This window comes from Ptychodera flava, chromosome 9 (assembly GCF_041260155.1).
Source record: "Ptychodera flava strain L36383 chromosome 9, AS_Pfla_20210202, whole genome shotgun sequence".
Taxonomy (NCBI): Eukaryota; Metazoa; Hemichordata; class Enteropneusta; family Ptychoderidae; genus Ptychodera; species Ptychodera flava.
The window spans coordinates 19,144,133-19,171,894 of record NC_091936.1 but is presented as its reverse complement, the minus strand read 5'-3'; the positions used below and the strand labels follow the sequence as shown (position 1 = coordinate 19,171,894).

At 36.6% G+C, this 27,762-nt stretch overlaps 1 protein-coding gene across 1 annotated transcript in view; it reads right to left on the bottom strand.

The window, feature by feature from the left end:
• The window catches only part of LOC139140261 (fibroblast growth factor receptor-like), a 129,025-nt gene extending 103,271 nt beyond the window's left edge, over positions 1-25,754 (bottom strand). Inside the window, exons 1-7 of the mRNA XM_070709385.1 lie at positions 25,537-25,754; positions 14,848-15,111; positions 14,202-14,287; positions 13,441-13,554; positions 10,634-10,741; positions 6,533-6,641; positions 3,178-3,299 (exon numbers count right to left, since the gene is read on the bottom strand). Coding sequence (XP_070565486.1) covers positions 3,178-3,299; positions 6,533-6,641; positions 10,634-10,741; positions 13,441-13,554; positions 14,202-14,287; positions 14,848-15,111; positions 25,537-25,591 — 858 coding nt within the window. The 5' untranslated portion in view covers positions 25,592-25,754. The remainder of the gene's footprint in view (positions 1-3,177; positions 3,300-6,532; positions 6,642-10,633; positions 10,742-13,440; positions 13,555-14,201; positions 14,288-14,847; positions 15,112-25,536) is intronic.
• Between the last annotated feature and the right edge of the window lie 2,008 nt (positions 25,755-27,762).

Below are 27,762 nucleotides of genomic sequence, written 5' to 3'. Positions count from 1 at the left end.
GGTAAATTTCTTAGTTACCTTGAATGATAACGAATATTGGACCTGATTTGATGTCTATTGGCTTTCATGCAGGGTTTGCGTTGCTATAAATTATTCATGAATGACGTTTTTATTAACTTATATATTATTTATAAGATGACATCTCTGTATTGGGAGGAGTTACCTCTTGACCCCAAGCGAGACGTGCATAAAACTCACATGGGGCTGTTGACAAAGTGTCGATTGCACGATCTTTGTTATATCACCGAAAACGCCTGAAAATATATGTGTTGTTGTGGGCCCATGTTTCAAAATGCAATAATCGTCGCCGGTTATTCAAGGATGGAAAGAAGAATTTGTCAAGCGGCTTATTCCGTGCGAAAATCGAAGGGTCCTATTAGACGCCACTAACACTAAGTTCATGCGTTCTCCTTATTGGCCAGAACAATGGCTGGAGCTGTCAATCATTTGTATTTGCTTGAAGTCACTGTGTACGCAGTCCGTCTGGCCGCCGGTACTTTGCAAGAAGTCCAAGTCGGTGAAACTAAGTCACTATACTGCTCAGACTCAAAGGTAACGCATTCAATCGCTTGGAAAACATGGCCTGGGCTACCAAATTCCGAATAGGTTTGTACGAAATAGGAGCGACACAAGAGAAACTATTATAAAAGATTTTATTTTTTAAAAATTCACCGACCTGAACCGAGTCTAGCTAAACCCCAGTAAAAACAATAGGGTCCCAAGCCCAGCTTGTTTGGATCCCTTAAAAGGTCTGCAACCTTAAAACGACGCACTGCCTATTGGCTGGTGTAAACTGAGTGCACCGTCTGAAGTTGACTAATTCAGTCTATTGTATGTTATGAAAGCATGAACTATTTGTTCGTTTGAACTCTGATAAAAATGTTTACCAATTTTCTACAGAGCCTATGAAGCTGATTAAGAAAAACCTGTTACATATGAAGACATAAATGCTGACGCATCCAGGGTTATACCAAGATAGCAAAATATGTAATGAAAGAGTGCTAACACTGCAAACTTGCATACCAAAGACATGTGAACGACCCCATCACTAAATTAGAGTATAGCTGAGAGTCACAGCCTACAAGATATACAACTAAAAGGTGGACGAATACAACTTTGGAGGTTTCGATGGAGTCAAGGTGCGCTGTCAAACCAAATTACAATACTTAAATGATGCACAGCAAACACTTCAAAACCATACTTTCGCAGAACTATAAGCTAAGATACAGGTGCTTTAGAGAAACTATATAGCTACAAACATTCACGCCCTTTCGCAATATAATTTGAGTTTAATAGGTAGCCCATGTAATTATAGACATACTTAATAGACAAAACGAGTTCGTGAAAGATAGCTATTTTGTGGGTTATTAAGAACACCTTGCTGACATGTTAACAACCAGATATGAACTGAATGTGCTCACGTGTTTTACAACAGGTTCATTAATAGTCAGTAAACAGACTAGAAAATTTTAGCATTTACTAAACACAACAACTTGACCTACTAATGTGACCCCTGAATGGAAGGAAAGACTATGAGTTTGACAAAATTACAAACTTAGTTATCAAGCATTGAAATTGAAATTTTAAAGTTACAAAAAACGAGCAAGGAGATGTTATGCAACATTTGCAGACCTCAGGATAATCACTAACCAAAACACAAGAACAAAGACAGACATTGTATATTCTGACAGCAGTTCAATTGAGCACACGACGCGTAGTGGAAGACAGACTTTTGATAAGACTAGACATTTATACGGTGTACTGCCAGAGTAACTATCTCTGACGAGGATTTATTGTATGATGTTTTTCAATATTCCTGTCAATAAACCAAATTCATACCAATATAATCAACACCTGTGTGAGGCGTGTAATAAGAACAATCAGATATCTGTTATATCATTATTTGTAGCAGGTTTCATCAACTTTCGCACAGTACTCTCAGAGTTAAATCACTAATTACAAAATATTACTTAATATGTAACTGAGCTAATTATAAACATGACACGCCCAATGCTTCTCAGTACAATTAAATGTTTATCAGATCAATATCTGTAGCAAGTTTCATCAAATGTAAGGCTGTAATGGAGTAATATCACTAATTACAAAGTTCATCAAATATGCAAATGAACCCTTACTTAACTCGACACAACTAAATGCTTTACACCAGAATTAGCTATCTATCGGATCAGTATCTGCAGTAGATTTCATTACATTTGGTCCAGTTATTTCGGAGTTATATGACTAATTACAAAACTTCATAAAATATGCAAATGAGCTATTTGTTAACTTGACACTGCCAAATGCTTGTCAGTACAATTAGATATTTATCAGATCAATATCTGTACCAGATTTCACTGACTTGGGTGCCGTAATTTCAGAGTTATTTACCTAATTACAAAGTTCAATAAATATGCAAATGAACCGTTAATTAACTTGACACTGCTAAGTGCTTTACACCACAGTTAGATATCAGTAAGATTAGTATTTGCAGCAGAATTCATCAAATTTGGTGCAGTTGTATCGAATTATATGACCAATCATAAAACTTCATAAAAATGCAAATTGGCATTTATTAACTTGACACTGCCCAATGCTTCGAAGTATGATTAGATATATATCAGATCAATATTTGTTGCACGTATCATCAATTTTGGTGCAGAAATTTAAGAGTTATGTCACTAATAATAATAGATCATTTTATATGCAAATGAGCAGATAATTAACATGGCAGTCACAGTGTCATCATAATGTTCTGAGATCGTCATCTCTGAAAAGTTTCATGAAATTTTGTGCAGTACTTCTTGATATATGTCTACACTATCATTACCGTCTCCATAGGGAAACCATTGTACGGAGAAAATGACATTGCACAACTTCATTAATATGCAAGCCACACTAACTAAAATCTAATCAGTTCTTGCAATTAGCATATGGTATCTGTGTAACAATCTGACTAGAATCTGTTCAGACAATTGAGTTATCGTGTAAACAGACAGACAGACACACACACACACACACAAACACACACACACACACTCACACTCGGACAGACAGACAGACATCGCTATGACATTAGCCCACGTGTGAACACGTGAGCTAAAAACTGCGATTACAACAGGCTTAGACTGTTAAAACGTAAGAAACTCATTTGATGCGAAATTACTTTCAAAAATATACCTGTAAAATTGTATAATCAAAGTGAAAGGTATTACTTCCTTCAGACTTGAACTTGATTTCGAGTTCTTGAAAGTCATATTCGTTGAATTTCCGAGAAGCTGCTCCAAAGCCTTGAACATTACCTGCAATAAAAGAAATTTCTAGTTAGGACGCTGAAGTGACCAAACAGCACATCGTTGACATCACTTAATACCTGTATATACATTCCTAGCGGGCAATGCCTATTCTACTTGGAATTTCTGTGAAAAAGTCGCAAATACCCTCTCATTATTTTAGACAGATTTTATTCAGCTTCTGTCGTAATTACAGTGACTAAATACAAGGTGAGTGCTAAAAATTAAATATTGTCATATCAAAAAAACTAAATAGAGACGCTAAACAATACCTATGTCCCTTTAAATACAGTTGGTCATGTGACCTGGCTACCATCTTGGATTCAAATTTTATATTTTGCCTAATTTGCATAATACTTGACCAATCGAAATGCTTTGAACAACTTTTGTGTAAAACATAGTACTAAGATGCCATATGCCAAATTTTAGATTCATTGGCCTTGTTGTTTTGAGAAGAAGATTTGATGCAGTATGTTGTGGGTTCGAATCCGATTGAAAACTATCCGTATTTTAAGTGTTTAAATCGATATTTTTCCATAACTAATTAATTATGCAAAATCAATGTATCTCAGAAACTACAGGGCTACAGGTATGGTTTCAGTTGAAGAGGAGTCAGTGGGGGCCAAAATGGTTTGGATAATTTTGGATGACCTTGAATGACCTTTGACCTACTTTCATGTGTCATAGCTCCCATTCAAAGATGGTTGCCCGAAATGACTCGCACTTTGGCTCATGGGTTAAACTCAAAGACCACATCTTTATGTTTCGTTACCATACCGACAAGTCATATGACCAAGCAGCAATCTTCACATGAAATTTTAAAGTCCATGTTATTTGCATAAAAAATTATCAAAATTCTGTTAACACTATTTATAGACCATATTGCAAGGCTCCTTCATGCCAGATTTCAAGGTCACAGGCAATTGTCAAGTTTGAGAAGAAGACTTTTAAAGTATTATTTTTCATATTTTTCAATGACCTTTGATCTGCCCTATAATTCTGCAGCTAAGCTATGGCCATATTTCATTCTGGCTTTCACAAGAGTCTGAACTGGCTGGTGTCAATCTACAATCTAAGGTATGTAACCAAATTGCATACCTGAATTTCGGGTTGCTGTTGACTTTTGACCCTCGCATCATTCTGTACCTTATTTATGAAGCACACATCTAATTCTGGACTTGTTAATAGAGCTAGAGGTCTGATCTTGGTAAACAAGGGAAATTAAGGGAATCAAGTCTTTTGACAAATGTGACATGACCGGCCACTTCTTGTACCTCATTAATTAAGCTCATATCAAATTCTGGGCTAGCAAATAGAGCCAGATGTCTGATTTCTGGTACACTGGGATAACTATGGCAAGAAAGTATTTTCACGAAATCTCATGGGACCTCGATGACCTTTGACTTCAAATATGCACATTTGCCTGTAAATCAGTACCCATAAGTGCTATTACCTTCATATGAGGTATGATGGGGGACCTTATGGAGCAACATCCTGTACCTCATTGTGTATGCAGATATCTAATATTTGGCTAGCCAATACAGCTGGAAGGGTGAATTTTTTGATAACTATGGAGGATTTTTTTGACAAATATAACGTGACCTCGATGACCATTGACCTCAAATATGCATATTTGTCTTTAAATCAGTAACCACAAGTTCTACACCCTCATATTCCGTATCATAGGGGTCTAATGGCACCACATTCTGTACCCCGGTTATTATGCATGTATCTTCTTCTGGACTACCAATATAGCTAGAGGTCTGAATTTTGGCATACATGGATAAATTTTGGAAGATATGTTTTGCGCAAAATCTTAAGGATACCCAGACAACCTTTGACCACAAAAAACATTAAATGGTCCACCCCTTAGGAGTGTTACGTATTGAAAGGGGTCGAATATCAGGCTCGCCGCCTCAGTTAATTGCACTGTGTAAAGTTTGCATTTTTTCCAGGCTCTATAAACAGTCGTCTGCTAGTTGCATTATTAATTAAATAACTGTAGTAAGTTAAATATACAGAACCAAGTAAGGACGAGTTCATCATTTGACAAGGTCCAGAGTGCAGCATGCAGCAGGGTCCCGACTAGACAACCGGCAATTTTCAATCAACCTTCTGATGATTGCATCTTGTCACTTTCAGGGTTGGGACCCTCTTCAATTCATATGCTTAGTTATACAAGAAAAAACGCCCTAAGTTCAAATCATGCTCTAAAATGTCCTTTACCATTAGAATACGATGGTTTCAATCGGGTTCGAACTCACAACGTACGGTACCCAAATATCAACTATGGGATAAGCTACATTTATCGGCGATAAATCGAAACATGGGTTGGCGGCCATATGGCTCCAAATATTTCCGTATATTGTCGGTGTATGATTAGACCAGCCCCAAGTTTGTGGGTATATAAATATCAAAACAGAATAAACTGAAGGAATTTGAACAAAATCGATCGACTCTCACGTTTGTAATGAGGTGACATTGAAGCAATGTACTCTGGTCATCTAATGTTTCGATCGAGGGTGTCAACGCGATTGCCTTGGCCAGCTGTAAGTGGTGCCTTGCGCCAAGACAAAAAAGCCAGCGACGATGTCAGCTTTGGATCTCAGGTGTTTATTTATGTACTCCAAGAAAGCAAAGGATCAATTCCGCAGGCCGCAGTAAGGCTTGATAAAATTAATATTCTGTTCTAATAACGTTTGTGAGGAACAGGGCAGTAGATCGAAATTTTTCTAGATTTCCTGTGAAGCTGTGGATTGTTTGGGTGGGCATACTCGACTGTAAAGCGGCCGGTTAGTCTGGAGACGTTTCAGGCTGAGTGAACTGAGGCACAAAATCTACGCTCACAATATTTCCGATGGAATCATTTTCAACAGTAACACTATACTCTCCATCACTGGCTACCCTCTAAATCAATCATACCTAACAATATTCTATTGAAGGAGTGATTGTCGCTTTCCTAAATATAGACAGAACTTGAGATGGATGTCATTCTGCAATGGTGTGTATAGCTACTCCGTTCTACATTCATGAACGCCTCTTATGACGTCACAGAAATGGACGCGTTCCTCAACGGGAAAAAGGAAAAAACACCTACATTTAGCTTGGAAATAGTACCATTATTATTATTGACAAGAAATATACCCTTCAATATGCAACTCATAGTTTCATTCATTGAAGAATAAACTAAGAAACATGTAATTTGTAATTGTCTCTCCAGAAATATGGAGAGGACTACTCACATTCTGAATTGTTAAGTAAAAGGCCTGCGTCATTGTAATGGCTTATCAACGTTGTGGTGGACAGTCCATGCATGAGTATTTGGAAGGGCTGAAGAGGTGAAACACCATTCTGTTAAATAAGCATACAATGAATAAGCAACAAGGTTCCAGTGGCTGAAAAGTCCTGGAAAAAGTCCTGTTCATTACTGGGGCTTTGATTAAAAAATACTGCGATACAGAGGGGCTTAATGGCCGAGAATTGGTTCCATGGTGATGAAAACGTAAAATCAACCAGGTTTGTCACCCTGATTACCAAAGGTCACTAAATGAGTCAATTAATTATCAATAGACAGGATGTTGCCAAACATTGTTGCATCCTAAGAAAGCACTGACAGATTATCACCTGTACCACATTTCTAAAATTTGATGCAATACTTCTGGACATTCGCCCTAAAACAAAAATTCATTACGTATGCAAATTAGCAATTAATTTAAACGATACCGCTAAGTGTCATTGAACTGTATTGCATCATTGTAAGATCAACATGTGTACCAACTTTCATCGAATTTAATAGGGTTTTTCAGGACAAATTAATTAACATAACTTTGATAAACGTCTCTATTCACTGTGAAAGCAATGTGAGCTCACATCCATACCAAATTTCATGAAATTTGATGAACTATTTCTTGACAGATCAGACTAATTACGGAAATTCATTGAATATGCAAATCAGTTGTAAATTGACATGATACTGCTAGCTATCTTCACATGCCATTACACTTAGCTACTGAAAGACCAACATCTGCACCAAGTTTAATCAAATTTGATGCAGCATTTCTAGACATATTACACTAATTATTTAAGTTCATCAATTATGCAAATGAGCAATTAATTGGCATGGTATATCTTCATGTCTTCACACAGTACTAAAGTAATGACAATCAATATCTGTACCATATTTCATCAAATGTGATGCAATATCGAATCATATCATAAAACAAAACGATGAGCATATGAATGACATCGGGGTAATCCATCATTGTACAAAGTTTGAAATCCCTCGAGGCATATTTGAGAAAGTTGCATGAATGGACAGACGGACGCGTGCACGCATGCTTACACACGCACCCACAGATGCACAGACATGACCAAACCTATAAGTCCCCACGGACAATTAACACATGCCTTCTCTTTTTGTTTAATGGAGTATTTTGACTCAACCAAAATTTAATGACATTTACATCTGATAAGGCTTACGAATGCTGTACAGATGATTTACATTCTTTCAATTACCAGGTAGTGAAGGCATATTTTCCAAAAGTGAACAGTCGCTAAATCTCGCGCTTTTTGCCACAAACTACATTATTTCGTAAATAGGTAAAATCTGTTCTTTGCAAACTGCAGTCCACCAATTCAGACTTTGCATTTAATGGTGAGAAAGTAAAAAATTGAAGATCTCTGTATAAGATCATATAATGACTAGAATTCGAATCAAAATTTTGAATATAAACAATTGTCTTTCCGAAATCAGGTAAAGATATGTATCAACATTTACATAAAAAGGCTTCACAAAAACCGGAAATATGTAATCGATCTAAGACTAGAAAAGGTCAGCTACTTACATCGGTTTGAAGTGTGGTCTCACATGTGGTGTTATATACCAATGGCCACCCATGGACACCGTTAACTTCAATATTTAGATGGAGAGGCCAAAGACTTCGTTCTGAATATATATATATATATATATATATATATATATATATATATATATATATATATATATATATATATATATATATATATATTCGTAAATTGCTCTGTCATAGAGTTATTGGGCACTGTTTTACACCTTGAAGATATATATATATATATATATATATATATATATATATATATATATATATGTGTGTGTATATTATGTATGTATGTATGTTTATGTATGTATGTATGTATGTATGTATGTTACGTATGTATGTATTTATATATATGTATATATACATACATTATACATATATATAAATATATATATATATATATATATATATATATATATATATATATATAATATATATATTTATATATATATCTGAGATCTGAGATTGTTGGGCAGCCTCTTGCGTAATATAAGGGCGTTCACTGTGGCACTATGCTTCGCTCATGGTATGTATTGCCGTTAGAGCACTCTGGTGAGTCCTAGACTTCAATCCTCAACAATGTGTAACCGTACTCTCTGTGCCCAGTTCAGAGGTCGCCATAAAGCCATTATGGTGATAACGGGAGGGCACATTGTATACATTTTGTGTATTTCGCTCACTGCTTTAATAGTGGTTAGAGCACTCTGAGATTGTTGGTAGCCTCTTGCGTAATATAAGGGGCGTTCACTGTTGGCACTATGCTTCGCTAATGGTATGTATTGCCGTTAGAGCACTCTGGTGAGTCCATATTTTCAATCCTCAACAATGTGTAACTGTACTCTCTGTGCCCAAGTTTCAGAGGTCGCCATAAAGCCATTATGGTGATAACCGGGAGGGCACATTGTATACATTTTGTGTGTGTATATATATATTATATATATATATATATATATATATATATATATATATATATATATATATATATATATATATATATATAACATAAATTACTTCAAGTACTCAACTTAAAAGTAATAATATCTGTTACTAAAGTTTCATGCATCCTGCAATTTTCAGTCAGACAGTCAGAACTAAAATAACCCCTTAATATCCCCTTAGATTTGTCAGCATCAATCATCGACCATCCATGACTCGTCAAAGACCGGGTCCTTGTTCTTAAGTAACCAAATAAACTTTAACAGTGGATAACTATTCTCATACAATTTGTTACGGAACGATTCTATGTTATTAGCAAAGCGGTCTTGAAAGTGTTATCAGCGAGGCCGATGTAAACTTTCTTCTTATAAGCTCCCGTTGATACTTTGGCCTTTTAAACGACACCTTTGCTTGACAGTCACCTTTTAACGGGCTTGTAGACTTGTCCTGGCAATTACAAGCAGCTGGTCGATTTTAACGCTTGCTGCCGGGGATTACCCTTTTATTAAGCAATTTTATTATACTGGCGACATTCGCAGCTGTAACTGTTCCATTGAAATATTTGTGAAGTTAGGACCCCTTTGGAAAGTGTTTGTTCAAGAAATTTTTGGCGATATTAGTTTCAATGTTTTTAGTGAAAGGGAGTTGAACCACGTGATGTTACATTTCCTGATATTGCTTCTCCTCTTTCATTGGTTGGTCTTGATATATTGAATTTGGTCGGTGTAAACACTTGAATTCAACGCTGTGTTGTAGTGAACTTGTATTTATCAAACTTATCACTAGAATTCAACGCTGTGTTGTAGTGAACTTGTATTTATCAAACTTATCACTGCCCTTATCACTGGATGTGTTTGATAATAGTTTGCGGGTGATGAGACTGCTTATGGAGTACATTGTTTGGTCGTTTGGTTTACGATATGGCTGATATGGATAGAACTTGCCGTCATTTACAATAAATGTCACATCCAAGACATTTGTTATTTTCTGGTTTGTCTCAATTGTGATCTTTAGATTAATGCCACAAAATACCTTTGCGATTTCTTTTTTTCATTTTCCTGATATATATATTATATATATATATAATATATATATATATATATATATATATATATATATATATATATGTGTGTGTGTGTGTGTGTATGTGTGTCTTTCCAGATTCGTTCTTCGAAACACACACACACACATACACACAGCTACACACCTATATATATATATATATATATATATATATATATATATATATATATATATATATATATATATATATATATATATATATATATATATATATATATATATATATATATATATATGTATATGTATATGTATGTATCGGAGAACGAATCTGGAAAGGCACAGGCACGCAATGTGCAATGTAAAGATTTGTCGTGTACTGGTTGTTATAATTTCCATGCAAATTTTGACCTCATTACCGGATGAGTTCACAAGGAAACGATAACGTAATATATGTGTGTTGTTGTGAATCAAAATTTGACTTTCAGCATTTTAGGTATAGTTGGAAACGAAGATCGAGGGTCTACATACCGTGAAGGTTAGATGGATAACGAGTGAGTACAAAGATAAAATATCTGCATCGAGCAGGCTAGCAAGGATAACCGATGAATTGTTTTCACTGACGGAAAAACGATTGTTCTGTATAGTGTAATAAAAAAAGAAACAATATAAGATAAAATAAACATATTTAGAAATATTTTAAACGACAGCAACTCCGTCTAACGGTGAAAGTAAAGCATTCACATATAAGCGCAGAAACAAAAGCGTTACAATATAAAGCGTTACTTTATAAAAACAGACATTTTGTATAACTAATCAGCTATTTAAATTATTTTTGTTAAGGTTCATTTGTTCATGAGGTGGCGGGGTCTCAGAGTATTTAATGCTTGTCAGAAAGTGTCACACAGGGAGCATGAGCCTTGTTGTGGGCCATGCCCGTTTGCGTGCAAGTTTGTGTTCGTGCACGTGAGTGTCCTTCCATCAAGCCGTAGATAAAAATCGACCAGAATGTCATGTGCTTTGGTATATAGCATAAACACGGCTTGATGAAGGTTTGATTAGATTTTGAAGTAAAGGGCTCGGTCTGCATAATTACCAGTAATATGAATAATTAATGAATGTGATTAAGGGGCCATTCCGAAAGTATTAGCAACCGAATCTCGATATAAACTATGAACGCCCCTATAATGCTCTATGCTCATTCTTATGGTCACAGCCCCTCTATCCGTGGATAGAGGGACTGTGTTATGGTGTTTGGTGGGTGTCGTTTGGTGTGTATGTCAAAACGAATGACTGAATTTGTTCCGACTTACAAGGTGTATTTGTCAAACTTAGCGTTAGCCATGATGAAAGCTTTGTAAATATGACATATTATAGTAACCTTGTCTGAATATGTTTTACCATATGTCAAAACTTTGTTCACTGAATTTGACCAGTCTCCCGCGGCACTTTTGCCATAATTACTTTTGTGGTACTTAGCATGCAAAACTGCTTAGTGGCTTAGCTACGTAGTTGTAAATACTGTAATTAGGACACGATATGAATATTATATCACCTTAGATTGATCAGACTTTTTGAGCACATTAGTTGTATTAAGCTTTGTGCTATGCTGTAAGTTTAATGAGAGCGAGATATTATTACAATTGGCTTATTTTCACGACTCTCTGAAATACGATTAACCCTTTCACCCCCAGTTCCCTGTATACAGGTCCAACTTAGCCATAGGAAACAATGGATTGGACAAAACCATGGTGGTGAAAGGGTTTACAATAGAAAGCTGAATGCACTGGCGTTTAACAGCTACAACATTTATGAAAGACCTGTCTTTACAGCAAATATTTTAAAAACAATACGAAGGACCACGTTTCTGTATAGAAGAAATAAACTTAACGAACATCTAGTTTGCTCAGTTTTGTTTCTACACCAGTTTCTGATGCATTCCTTTTAGGACATGTTGCCCACTTAAGTCGTTATTTGATCATCATAAACTTGATCGAATTTTTAACTGGTGAAGCACGAAAACCACTATTCTTTTCGTGACTTTTACTTTTCCAAGAATCTGCTCTTGTTTTCCCACTTTAGAAGGACCACTGAACACTTGAAAAGGATGAATATTTGCGTGATCTTATTTTAAACAAATTATTCAAAAACTGCCTGTACTTAATTCAGGCCCTTATCATGTAGTAATCAACACAATGCTTCCCCTAACTACTGAAACAAATTGCAAATAGTATGAGATATCGCCCACCGCTTGCTTAGTATTTCAGTCTTTTCAATTTATTTTTGACAACAGACGATGACTCTGAACGACAGTAACCCTACACGTGATGCATCGTGAGAATGACCTCTCCTTGTTTATTTTCCTGACCTTTGACGTAGCCGTACTATTTAACAACTGCTCAGCTATGACGACAGATCACTTCGTCCTGTTTGACACTGTAGTTAAACGAGAGTGATGTACCTCCCTCCTTTAGTTAATTATAGATGCATACCAAAGACGTTTAACGCTTTCTAGAGAGAGACGCAATTCTTGATGCATTCCTTTACAGAGATGTAGATGCTCTGAGACTTTGACGTACTGACTTCAGTGAGAAGCCCCGTCTGTTTGGCTATGGTGGACCACGTCTTTGTAGAGAGCCAACCTTTCTAGATATTGTAATCATTAGAAGTATCGTGATTAAACAAACCGAATCATGATGTACCACTCGCCTATATTATGCGTTATTACCAGACCCTTACTAGCCTTACCCGAGTAAGGCGGAATCGAACCGACAACCATGAACAATATACGTACAGAACGATCATGATCATACCACAACTAGACCACGCCACATTACAAAAACATAATACCAAACAATTGCTACTTTGTCCCTTTTAACAGTCTTATAAAAACACGATTGAAACTAATTTGGGATAATTGGATCTTCATATTTTTTCAAATTTCTCAAAAGTGTTAGGTGCCGTATAACTGGATGTTTCACTATTACAAATTACTCATAAAAAGAAGTGTATAACGTAAAAAGAAAAGAACATGAACTTACATTTGCAGACTAAACAGACATTACTTCACCATACAATTATCCCAAATTAGTTCCAATCGTGTTGAAATAACAAATCGACTGACATCAACATAAATTTAATGTAACAAAATCCCCATAAAGTCTTGCAAATTTGTTCCTGGCTGAACGGGACTCTTATCCAAGAAAGCTGCCAAGATATGAGTTCCTAGAATAACGCTTAAATTCTTATGTACGATAACACTAACGGCTCACCATCGATCCCCTGTGAACGCAACAATCGCCAGTCTCAAACCAGCGATGCAAGATAAGATCGATTACCTTATTTCCATGCACTATGTCGACTGCTATGGCTACATCGTGAATTGAGGTTTCGCCAGAGCCGAGAATATCGTCGAAAGGTATTCTCCAAACTTCTTCATCAACCTTGGTGTTCTGAAACACAATATCGAACATCACTTGGATTAATTGTTGTTACACAGGTCTAGAGTATTTCTCATGATTTGCCGTATATTCATACTGTTACCTCTACATATACTATTACAGTAGGAGTAGCTCTTGGAGTGGAATAATATCATTGACCTACATCTGTGTCAAAACTTAGTTTGATAAAACCCTGTAGATACTGTTTCCAGGAGCATTAAGAGAAAGCTTGGACGTCAGATATATGTCACGGCACATAGCAACATGTGTATGTACGTAACCGGAAGCAACCATACTTTTGAACTGACGGAGGTCTTTATTGGAAATTCGACAACTCACATCTATGCAAGCCAAGACCCAAGGATATTTTGAAATTTACGTAAGCGTCACAGACTTTAGGAAAACTCTTATGAGTTCCTAAGAGACGTTTTGCACTGTCAAGCCACTTAAAACGAATTTACCTATTACCAAACAAAAAGCTAACGCGTACGATACAAGAAATGGTAGATACTTGGCGAATCCAATTTTTGCATGTATATTTCTTCACAAAGGAGGATAGTATACATATGAAGCATCAATTTATGTCTTCCTTACGTTTTAAGACCCAGTATCTTTTCTACATTAAATTGTTGTTTTCCGTCAAAATAATTTGAACCTACCTCTCTGATTGCGATGGAATAGATTTTCTCCGGGGGATGGTGTTGTAGTTCTTCATCTATGAGACACCATTTGGCCCCATGCCCTCCTGAGAGAGAGAGAGAGAGAGAGAGAGAGAGAGAGAGAGAGAGAGAGAGAGAGAGAGAGAGAGAGAGAGAGAGAGAGAGAGAGAGAGAGAGAGAGATGTGGTCTGAGATCTTAGGATTACAGATGCATTACGCCCACGGTCTGTGTTAAATGAATTCTGCAAATTCGCGAGATTCTTTAAAGACTACAGTGACAAAGAAAGTGTGTTAGCTTATCACAAGAGTAAAAATAGTAGTGTTAATGGATAAAAAACTTGGGTGAAATTTGAAATAAAATTTCTATATCAGGAACAGTATTTATCTCGCGACAGTGAAGTTTTACAATATGTTATCCGTGTGATTTGTTTTGGACTAAAAGTCAGCAAATATGTATTTAACTCAATTGAAAATCACCGAAACGTTTTCCCAATTTAAAAGTTTTGATTTTGATACGAAAGTTGCACTACTCACAGACATTTTTGAATAGCGATACGTTTAAACTTTCCTCCTGATATTTTGGGTTATAATTTTAAGTCTTAACTTCCATATTATTTAATCATGTACTTTTAATAATTTACTTTACCAGGACAACAGTATCGAACTTGATAGTTCTCGCATACACTGTTCGAATGGTTGACGTTGAGACAAAGAAATCCGTCCTGTGCGCTATCTGTACTAAATAATCCCCTTGTCAGATGAGTACTTTCACTATCGTACATCTTCACTTGCATCCTGACAGGATCTTCACACATGAATCTTGGGAACTTTTCGAAAACATGTGCTATCAGTTCACGATCTCCTGTGTAGTTCGCGACTTTCACGTCGAAATACATCGTCCAGTCTGCCCCTTTAAAAATAAAAGATAGGGGACAGGCTCTGTATGTTAATTTAGACGATCAATCGGTCTGCTCAGTAAATCTTGTTTAATTTAATGATGCATTCTTATCATTTTATGATTCCAGGTTTCCAAAACTTTGCATGTTCGTTTCAGACATCGAGCAGAAATGTTACGATGCATGCGCACCTAGATGACCAATATCCATAATGGTATCAGCTGTTATTAAGTGTCGACTCGGAGGTAATGTCTTATTTCATATGCAAAACACAGCATTCCCTGAGAAGTGGAGCCCTTTGTACACCTTGGTCGCTCTTTTAGTGCAATTGTCCCAAACAATTAGTGAATAGAATCGCTTATATAATATATATAATATAATATGATACATTCGTTCTGGAATATTTATCAATATTCATCTGTTACATACACGATCTACATTTATGAAAGTGTTTAGGTACGTGAAACTTGATCGAAGGTCACACTAATTTCGTGCATCAAATACCTCCAATACGGACGAATATCATTCAAACACTTGCAAAGTATTTTTATTTAAAATTAATATGCATATATTTAAGATCGTATCACTGGAAGGCATGGGAAATACAACAGTAAGTGGAAGTTCCTTCTATAACTAAATACGAAATCGTTGTATGTGGTAAATGTCATTTGAAATAGGCGAATGGTAATCTTAAAAATTTTAAATAAATTTAGACTGTCACTTAACCGCGTCTTTAGGCCCTACTTCGAAGCTAAACAATACAAGCAAATGATAAGATATGGCCGAAAATCCTACAGTTTGTTTATTTTTTGCATATTGAGAAATATAATTCATATCAACCTAAATCATCGAAATAAATGTAGTCCCTATACTATTTTCATAGAGGAAAAACTTTCTGAGATGACATGTTTTTATCTGAGGTCAAGAAATGGCTCCATAAAAATATTTGTGACATAAAATGCTTAACAAACTTTTACTATGACTGTTGAAATTTGCTCAATGTATGCCAAAGGTCACCGACACACTTTAAGTCACAATTATATCATCATGCGCTGTCCGTCGCAGGCGGCAGAAGTTGCAACTGAAAAATGACCTTAGGGCAGCGCTGCCCATAGGGCAGTTCAGAGCGGAGTAGACATGTGCACAACATCCAATGACGTCACTGAGGAACTGTATGTCTGCCCTGAGGGCAGCTCAGATAAATGCTGCCCTCAGGGCAGATCGGTAGATATACACAATGTAATACTTTAAGGATAGGAAATGTATGTCTGCCCTAAGGGCAGCTCTAATATATTGCTGCCCTCAGGGCAGATAGGTAGATATACACTATGCAAAACTTATTGCTGCTCTAAGTCCAGATTGGTAGATTGCACTATGCAATACTTTAAGGATAGGATATATAAATATGTCTGCCCTGAGGGCAGCAATATGTCTGAGCTACCCTCAAGGCAGACATACATTTCCTATCTTGAAAGTATTGCATAGGGTATATCTACCAATCTGCCCTGAGGGCAGCAATATATCTGAGCTGCCCTCAGGGCAGACATACATTTCCTATGCTCACACATCATTGCATAATTGTATATCTATCAATCTGCCCTGAGGGCAGACATACATTTCCTATACTATCTACCAATCTGCCCCGAGGGCAGCAATATATCTGAGCTGCCCCCAGGGCAGACACACATTTGCTATGCTCACACATCATTGCATAATTGTATATCTATTAATCTGCCCTGAGGGCAGCAATATATCAGAGCTACCCTCAGGGCAGACATACATTTCCTATCCATCTACCAATCTGCCCTGAGGGCAGCAACATATCTGAGCTGTCCTCAGGGCAGACATACATTTCCTATCCTATCTGCCAATCTGCCCTGAGGGCAGCAATATATCTGAGCTGCCCTCAGGGCAGATATACAGTTCATCAGTGACGTCACTGAATGTTGTGCACATGTTTCCTCCACTCTGAGCTGCCCTTGGGGCAGCGCTGCCCTCAGGTCATTTTTCAGTTGCAACTTCTGCCGCCTGCGCTGTCCGTCGCATTTAAATGGTCGAGTTGAACCTTGTGACTGCCCACAAATGCGCAGAAATGGTTTGTTTGCATGCCAGTGAATATGAATAAAATCGTAAACTTCGTAACTTTACAGCTGAACCGTAAATTGTGATTTGTACAAAGATCATGATCAATCCAAAAATAAAATGAGCATTTGTGGGCCAAGTTTAGACTTTTTTTTCTATCTCCGGATTTGCAAATTTTTTAAAGCGCGCGCACTCACTGACAAGTTCTAGGGCCCCATTGTCTTTTGCGTTGGAAATTTTCGTGAATTTTGACGGTTTTCCTGAGCCCGTTGATAATATAATGGAAATAACTGTACTCTCCGCGCTGACCATTAGCGTTTATTTATGGGCGCGGGCTCGAGCAAAGCCAAAATTAACGGACTCGGCAAGCCTAGCGCACTAGCGCGTTAATTTTCTCGCCTTTGCCCCTAAATAAACGTCAATGGTCAGCGCTTTATCCTTTATTTCTATATTATGGGCAAATAAGAGATAACGACAATGTGACAGCATTTTAAGTAACGAAGCATCATGTATACACATAATGTTAGATATGTGTTTGCCTCTCTGAAGTCTATATCAATTTTGATCTTAGAGTATTTATTGTGCTAAGGTACGATCGTTTGATATACTGGGCATAAAGTTACGTTGAAATAGATTCCGCTTTCAGAAGATTTTGTAACTTACTACCTGGAACAATAAAAGCAAAATAATGCATTGATGTACGGGACTAAAATTTTCAAATGTTACTTTAAATTTTCCTTTATTTCACAGACCGATTTGCCGATAAACCTATTTGCATTTTAAAAAGAGAAATTCATGATTGCACTAATCAACTTTGTTCCAAATGGTATGGCCGTTTAGGTCTGTTTAAAGATAGGTAACGATTAGACTTTCTGGTCATTCAAATTTCTCCAAAAAAACTGGAAAAATACTTTTTTGACTGGCAGCTAGTTCATGGAAGAGTTTTGAACGATCCAGTGGATCACTAGCGTAATATGATAGATGGCATCGACTATCATTTATATGTCGAAAAAAATAGCTTGCATGATAAAGAGGTCAAAGTACGGGCTAGCTTAGCCGGAAATATTTCAAAATCAAGCGAGGGTCAATTTCTGAACAATGATATGCCATTCACCCAGGATAAGCACACGTGAACGCTTGAATATGTATGCGATATATGCGAGAGGGTGAAATAAGTGTTTTGAGAGGCATACCCACAGTATAGATACAAGTCTAGAAGTTGAATAACCTCAGTATGATTACCATGGTTTTCTCTGAGATGGAATAGTTTGACTGCCCTTTTGTCTGTACTTATAATAGTTTGTTCAATTATGCGACACCTAATTTGATACATTTTGCAATCAAACGAATAAGTTACCAGAATCACACACATCAAACGGTCGTTCTTTGAAATCCATCAATGTCAAATAGTCTAAATTTGCATTCAAAGATGTGCTGATGTATGTGCAACAAAGCCAAAGATTACGCGCTTATATCGTTCATTAGATTCTGGCTCAATACTCACGTGCATTGTTCAAATACTAGCCAAGTACCTTTTGATACTAAATTGAGTATGTGCATTTTCAATTTCGTGCAAGTGGATTAGGTGGGAAAATTCAACTCAAGAATGTATTTTCGACTTATGCTGAACCTTTCCCCATAGGTCTGTTCGGTAGGTCAAATGAAATGTGCAAATGATAAAAAATGGCAAGACGCTACAATCTTTTTCATTTTGTTTAATGTTGCATGCAACTTGGTCATCCAAGACCTCGGAAACAAATTTTTGGACCCGAATTATTTTCCTGCTATAAGGGCCAACTTTCTAGCATTACATGTATGCATGCCAAATGAAGTCAGGAATCGCCTTCATAAAAAAAACTTTTTACCATCAAATGCTCTGAACATATATCTTATAAACGTTGGAGTATGCAAAAGTACAGTGTACTAAGAATGTCCCTAAACTACTTATAGACCAATGCATTGCATTCTGCTCAAAATTACTGTTTTTACAAATATTTGTTCAATTTTAATTAATTTGTTATCTCCAGATTAAAATATTTGTTGGTTTCACCTTTTAGCTTGTCAGGCAATTGTAAGTTTCTTTTTAAAGAAGTGTTAATTTAAACCCAAGCTCGAAAAAAGCCAGGGATCGGGATTAACTGAGGTGTTAAGAAGATTATATGAGGTGTTTCTGTTTTTTGTCATCTTTTGAAATTGCGATTATCATATAATATGTTGCTAGATTTTTTGATTAAGTCAGCACAGGGGTTTAAGCAAATGCATGCAAATCACCGGGTTTCCTGATTTCTCTGATAGTCTATTTTCATGATTTCCAAAGAATTAAACTCCACTCTGGTTGGGTCAAAATGTCTGAAATTTTCACATTATGTTCTCAAATGCTATATAACAAACGACTATTTTATTTGACAATAAAGTTCTTACTTGGAGACAAAGAGGTCAGTTACATTACATACACACATACATACATACATACATACATACATACATAGATACATACATACATACATACATACATACATACATACATACATACATACATACATACATACATACATACATACATACATAGATACATCCATCCATACATACATACATACATACATACATACATACATACATACATACATACATACATACATACATACATACATACATACATACATACATACATACATACATACATACATACATACATACATACATGCATACATACATACATGCATACGTACATACTCACACACACGCGCACGCACGCACGCACGCATGCACGCACGCACGCGCACACACACACATACATACATACATACTTATATACATACATTATATGGCTGTAAACACTTCAACTCTATTGTTGTTTTGATGTGGTCATTCTTGCTATGGAAGGCAAGGCATTACTTTAATTTTTTTGAAAGTAGAGTTGTTAAACTGATGTTCACGATGGTCTAAAACACGTCTGTTTCCTTGCATTAAAGACGTGGGCACCGTAGTTAGGTTCTGGTAATCAGTATTTGGTGGCGTCTTGCCATTGGACATTGTATAGTGGATACTTTTTACTGAAACACATACAGTTGATCGTTGCCATGGGAATGGTCATCGTTGCTAGGGAAGATAGGGTGTTGTTTCGATTATTTTTCATGTTGAGTTACGTTATCCTTGTTCGAAATTTTCAGAAACACATCTGCTTTCTTGTTGCCACAGCCATGGTCATCGTTGCTAGGGTAAGCTTGTCAATTGTTTGAAGCGCCCTTGCCACTTGTAAACTGCACAGTAGACTACACTGCCATCGTTTCTAGAGAATATATGTTACACACGACTAACCTAATAACTCAAACAAACTGATATGTGATCATCGCAATGTAAACCTAAATAAAAATAGTATATTTGTATTATGGGCTGCTTCAGAGATAAGATTTTTACACTATAGCATGACAAACACATTTTGAGTGAGGTATCCTTTAAGTTCAAATCCAAATGCTAATTTGAACTAAACAGTTGTTATTAGTCTCCTCGTATAAAGTCTTGGGATTTGAAGAATGTGTTCCATGTGTTCGTTTGTGCGTCCTGCAGATATCTCAACCTTGTCCGGTCGATTTCTTTTAAACTTTTACAAGGATAAAACAATATGACTACATATTTACTACGAATGATTTCAAGATACAACCCGACATGGCCACCTGGTGGCCATTCTGTTCTGAAAGTGCATCTACAATCAGATTTGTACACTTTCACTGCAGTACATTGACAGAATTTATATTTGTCACAGATTAAGTCACTGAAAATGACTCGTTTAGGTTTGGTTGCAAATTTTTTCAAATTTGTACATGGCCACCAACAGGGCCACCAACAAAAATTCATGGACGTGGTTTATGAATTAACATATTAATTAACAAGGTGACATGTGAAGTCGTTTCTCAAGTTTTTTGCGTAGGGTGAAACACAGATACATATATACATACGTTTGTACAGACAGACAGATCGACAGCTCCGATTGCCATATGTATACGGTATATTGAAGCCAAAACAGTAGCCTTAGATTTTGAAAAAGTCAACGTGAACTTTCGTGGCTCTAAAATTGTGTTACCAGTTGAAATTTCTCGGTGCATTGTATAACAATTCGTATGTCCCCATGAACACTCAATACTTAAGAAGATTACAGTGTACATTAAAGGGAAAACGTAACCGGGCAAAACTAAAACCCATAAGGCTGAGACTCCTGATAAGCAATAAATTAGAACATCAACTCCTTTACAAATGTCATCACCCGTATTTCTTCACTGGATTTGTGACAATAAAACATCTACGTAGTACTAGTTGCATCCGAAGGATTACTGACAGCCTTATAGTAGTCCCGCGACTTCCATTTTAAATATTGATTGACTAAGGATACTACTGAAGACAAATACTGGGTTTTCCATAGTGTCTGCTTGCAAGCTAATTAATCAAAGATGATCTGCTAACCCACAAGAGAGAGAGAGAGAGAGAGAGAGAGAGAGAGAGAGAGAGAGAGAGAGAGAGAGAGAGAGAGAGAGAGAGAGATGTGGAAGTTAGATAGTCAGGACTTCTCTGTTTTCAAAAGATAAAGTTGCAAACAATAATGACGTAGTGAAAGCAGATATCTCTACATACTGGTTTGTTAATTGTTCATCATGCACCACTGCTTTTCAACATAAAAAGGCCTTTTGAATTGAACCTTCTATTTTTACATCAGTTGTAAATAGACTGCATGTTAAGGACTAAGCCCCGAAGGCGACTCGTAACCTAAACTTCTTTGTACCACGGCGATTACAGTTTGGCACGCGGAAATAATTTATAATTAATTGACACTATTCTGTTTCACTAAATTACACTTCTTTGTACCACGGCGATTGCAGTTTGGCACGTGGAAATGGTTTAGAATTTATTGACGCTATTCGTTTCCATATTAAACTTTACAGTCTCTGCTTTTGAAAATATGTGGTATGAGAGAGTTTCCTTGTCATCTTAGATGAGAAATATTCGTTTGAAAAAACTGTTGGCAATGTGGCGTTCCACTTTAAGGTACAAATTGTAGTCTCCCAATGAAATCTGACACGCCATAGACTGACACACCAGCTCTTTATGCTAGCTCAGCCGGAATCTGGTATGGGTGCAGTGAAGTAAGGCTTTTGACAGTCGGAATATCTATCTCAAAGTTCGGTCTAACCATGCTAACAGTACGGGTTTCACGTGAAACAGAACAAGTCAAACGGCTGATTGACTTGAGTATACCTCCACATTGTCTGACCGTTGATTCTAAGAGAATATTACAATAGAAGCTAAAAGTAAACTCGCGATTGCTCGGAGAAGTAATGCTTGTTGTCTGCAAAAATCAAGGAGCAAATTTGAAGTTTGACTTCAATTTTCATAGAGAGCAGATTATTTCAATTTTTGTTTTCATTTAAAACATTTTTTGGTAAATTTTGTACTCCATAGGGACAAAGGGGCTAAGTTAAATGTAATTACATACATACATACATACATACATACATACATACATACATACATACATACATACATACATACATACATACATACATACATACATACATACATACATACATACATACATACATACATACATACATACTATGTACATAAATTATACATACATAGACACTTTATATAGCTGTAAACACTTCTACTCTATTGTTGTTTTAGCGTGGTCATTGTTGCTATGGAGGGCAGGGCATCATTTCGATTGTTTAAAAGTACAGTTGTGAAACTCATGTTCACGATTGTCTAAAACACGTCTGTTTCCATGCATTAAGGACTCGGGCACCGTTGTTAGGTTCTGGTAGTCAGTAATAGGTGATGCCTTGCCAGTTGGACATTGTACAGTGGATACTTTTTACTAAAACACGTATAGTTGCTCGTTGCTATGGGCATGGTCATTGCTGCTAGGGAAGACAGAGTGTATTTTCGATTATTTTTAAAGTTGAGTTACATTATTCTTATTCGAAATTTTCAGAAATACATCTGCTTTCTTGTTTGCACGGCCATGGTCATCGTTGCTAGGGTAAGCTTGTCAATGTTTGAAGCGCCCTTGCCACTTGTAAACTGCATTGTAGACCACACTGCAATGGGCGTGGCCATAGTTGCTAGAGAAAATATGATGTTATATTGATTGTTTGTTAAGAGGAGTAGCTTTAAGAAAGAGGAAATACAGGTGGAAGTTACAAACGTCTAACCTAATCATTCAAACAAACTGAAATGTGATCATCCCTATAGGAACCCAAAGAAAAATGGTACATTTGTATTATGGATTGCTTCAGAAATAAGATTTTTATACCATAGGAAGACAAACACATTTTGAAAACTGTATCCTTTAAGTTCGAATTCAAATGCTAATTTGAACCAAATAGTGGTTATTTGTCTCCTCGTATAAATTCTTTGAATTTATTGAATGTGTTCCATATGTGCGTTAGTGCGTCCTGCAGATATCTCAAACTTGTCCGGCCGATTGCTTTTAAACTTTGGGCAAGAAAAATTGACTATGGCATACATATGCACTTCGAATGATTTCACGATACGATCCGACATGGCAAGCAGGTGACCATTTTGTTCTGAAAGTGCATCTACAATAATATTTGTACACTTTCACTGTAGTACATTGACAGAATTTATATTTGTCAGAGTCTATGTCATTGAAAATGACTTCTGGAGTTTTGGTTTTTTCGTCATATGCAAATATTTCAAATTTGTTCATGGCCACGAGCATGGCCAAGAACAAAATTTCATGGACAGGGCCTTATGTATATACGTTACACAGATACATAGATACATACGTTTGTACAGACAGATAGATCGACAGATCCGATTGCCATACGTGTAAAGTATATTGAAGCCAAAACAGTAGCCTTAGATTTTGAAAAAGTCAACGTGAACTTTCGTGGCTCTAAAATTGTGTTAACAGTTGAAATTTCTCGGTGCATTGTATAAGAAATCGTATGTCCCCGTGAACACTCAATACTTAAGAAGATTACAGTGTACATTAAAGGGAAAACGTAACCGGGCAAAACTAAAACCCATAAGGCTGAGACTCCTGATAAGCAATAAATTAGAACATCAACTTCTTTACGAATTTCATCACCCGTATTCCTTCACTGGATTTGTGACAATAAAACATCTACATAGTACTAGTCACATCCGAAGGATTACTGACAGTCTTATAGTCCTGCGACTTCCATTTAAAATATTGATTGACTAAGGATACTAGTGAAGACAAATACCGGGTCTTCCATAGTGTCTGCTTCCAAGCTAATTAATCAAAGATAATCTGCTAACCCAACAAAGAGTGAAATAAGTCATAAATATTACTTTGCCTTGACTTTTGTTTATTTATCAACAGAGAGAGAGAGAGAGAGAGAGAGAGAGAGAGAGAGAGAGAGAGAGAGAGATGTGGAAGTAAGATAGTCATGACTTCTCTGTTTTCAAAAGATAAAGTTGCAAACACTAATGCCGTAGTGAAAGCAGATATCTGTACATACTGGTTTGTTGATTGTTCACCATGCACCACTGCTTTTCAACATAAAAAGGCCTGTTGAATGGAACCTTCTATTGTCACATCAGTTATAAATAGACTTAATGTTAATGACAAAGTCCCGAAGGCGACACGTAACCTAGACTTCTTTGTACCATGGCGATCACAGTTTGGCACGCGGAAATAATTTATAATTTATTGACGCTATTGTGTTTACTACATTACACTTCTTTGTACCATGGCGATTGCAGTTTGGCACGTGGAAATGGTTTAGAATTTATTGACACTATTCGTTTCCCTACATTAAGTTGTAAATATATTATATAAAAAACTCGAGATTTTAAAGTGATTTCCGTTCGTATATTGTCGATTTGTTTCCTTGTTGTTTTAGACACTAAGACACTAGCATGGTGAGCTTACAAATAATGCTATCCGATAGAGTAGGTTGGTCGTGATAACACCCTCAAATAGAGTAACTCTTCTAAAATTGTTTCATTAAAATTAAAATCGAATAAGAACCCCTCTGTGCCTATATATGCTGTATTCATAAACATTTTTTCAATGGAATCTTGTTTAAGTATCGAGAGTTGCTGTCATGCAGCGCCATCCCTACAAAATGATTGGTGTCGATTCAGTTTAAAGCTACAAGGCTACCAATGTCTGATTTCAAAGCCTAACAGTTTCAGCACATTCTATGCATCTGTTGACAGTTTTTGTACAAAGCAGCTAATACCAACTTTTGGTTGTCTTTCTAGAAAGGATACCGTTAGACAGACTACACCAAACGATGGGCGAATTTAACGGAATCTTAACGGGAAATTCAGACAAGATAACAACAAGTTAACATAATCACAATTACCTGTTGGTATCCCAAGGAGCAAAGTTAAATATACGACGATTATTTGGTTGACCATTTTCGCTCTCAGGCTGTTGTTCTGCAAATGCACTGGACCAGACAAGCGGGGTTTGAAATTCAAGCCTTTGCACTTAGTCTTTTCCAATCTGCTGGCTTCCTGAAAGGTGATCTGACATGTCCCTAGTCAGGCGTTTACTGAACAATGCCTTTGGCCTCGGGGTAACATCAGCACGCTTAGTGAAAAGGGTTTGTTGGCTAGGATCCTGGTTTCATTAATGACGTCAGTATGCGAGATAGATATCAGTGCAGGCATTTTATTCTTACCTGTTGAGAAATCTGTTGTGCAAGTTGATGATGAGGTTGAATGTAGAATTTTTCTACAATAGCCTAGAACTTGAGGCCACTACGTAAGGAACTTGACGACTTGGATTTAGGAAAAATATGACATGAATTTACGTGGAGTGAGCGCATTTATCCGTGTCAAATTACTTTATAAAACTAACTTGACCCATTATCAGTTTGTTATTTATAAAATAGTGAGTATGCATAAAATGATTGATACCTCAATCTCTCAGCATGTCTAGTCAATTCAATAATTTCAATCAAAATATTCCGGTTCAGTTGATTGTCAGCCCTGTTGCGCCAACGTTCAGTTCATTGTCAGCCCTTTGCCCCCACCCCGTTATTTGTTCTGATAATCTGGACACGGTAGAATATGATACGTACCAAACATGTCACGTCTATTGACACCTGGGCGTCAATAACTATATTGGGCTTCTCCAGGCCACGGTCCCTCTATGGACCGAGTCCAGGCTATTTACACAGAGGTGTTAACCGGCCCTGTATTTTGCTATTGACACCACTCCCATTTTTTCGCTAGTTGGCCTCCAAAGTCGTCTGATCTTAGCTAATTTATTCTTACTAACTTATTAGAAATGCAAAGAATTCTTCTGATATATCTGTTGTGGTGTCATCATATTGCAATTGCAGAGTTCCACTGCAGGCCGGGCCGCCTACCATCGGGTGTAAATACAGTGTTTCATCTAGAGAGGGGGGTGGGGTGATTCTCCCTCTCTTGACATGTTGGCACCCCTAGTAATTTGACCTGCCCCATGAAATGGTGCCAGTCACACCTTAGAGACACAAGTGGAACAAGGAACTTGTGAAATCCCCCCTTAATTTTTAGGTAAAGAAGGAAAATACCCCCTGTTGATGCCATCCTGGATGAAACACTGTTAATAGCCAATGCTTTAATTTTGCTATTTGCAAATGTTCATCCACCTTATCTCAAGAACTATTCAATTCTGAACCTTACAACAGTGTGTAGACTTTTATTATACAATTTGTATCAGATTTTAACTGCAATAGCACCGTAACTGTATTTCAGCAACATGTAGGCATTTATTTGCAAGTCCAATCGACATAGAAATATATCCATAACTGGAAGTGATTATAACAATAGTCAAATGATGAAGAGGGAATATTTATTTTGCAGCTGTTTTGTTTCAGTATGACAGAGCACACGGTATGTTTTGACCTTGCTCAATTTAATACAGTATTTTTAATGACGCTATGACTTCAGGATGAAAGAGTCATCAACAGTAGCTAAAGATCGTGGTAGTGACGGGTTTATGAGTCAATTTTGACATAAACTCTAATAACTTGACCATTTCCATTCAAGGTAAACTAATAGTATCACTTGATCACATACAAACATTTTTTTGTTTAAAATATAAAGTAGGACCACCCAGAACCACTGATAGTAAGTGTTGGCATAAAGTGTCCGAATGGGTCAGCTGACTTTTCCAGTATGCAATATCCATCAGGGTTGGTACAAAATCGATAACCTCTGTACCCCCTTTGACAATTAAAACATAACTTTTGTGACAGCGATGTCATCAGCTGCTATTATGGATCATAACATCTTGACGGAAATTTAAATGCAAGTATAAATTGGGCTGAGAAGTCAAAGGTCAGTAAATATAGGACAAGGGGTTACCTGGTAATCTAGACGAACAAGAAGTAAGACGAACAAGAAGTAAGACTTTAATTGTAAAACTGGGCTTAAAACCTATTGTTTCGTTGCAACTGCCCTTCCTTAAAATAAACTGAACAGTGAACAGTTATTTTAAAGTTTTTGGAAAGAGCTTAAGTCAACTAAAAACATAGGAAAAATATTAAGAAAATAATGAAATATACTCTCATATACAATTTGTGAATCCATAAGTA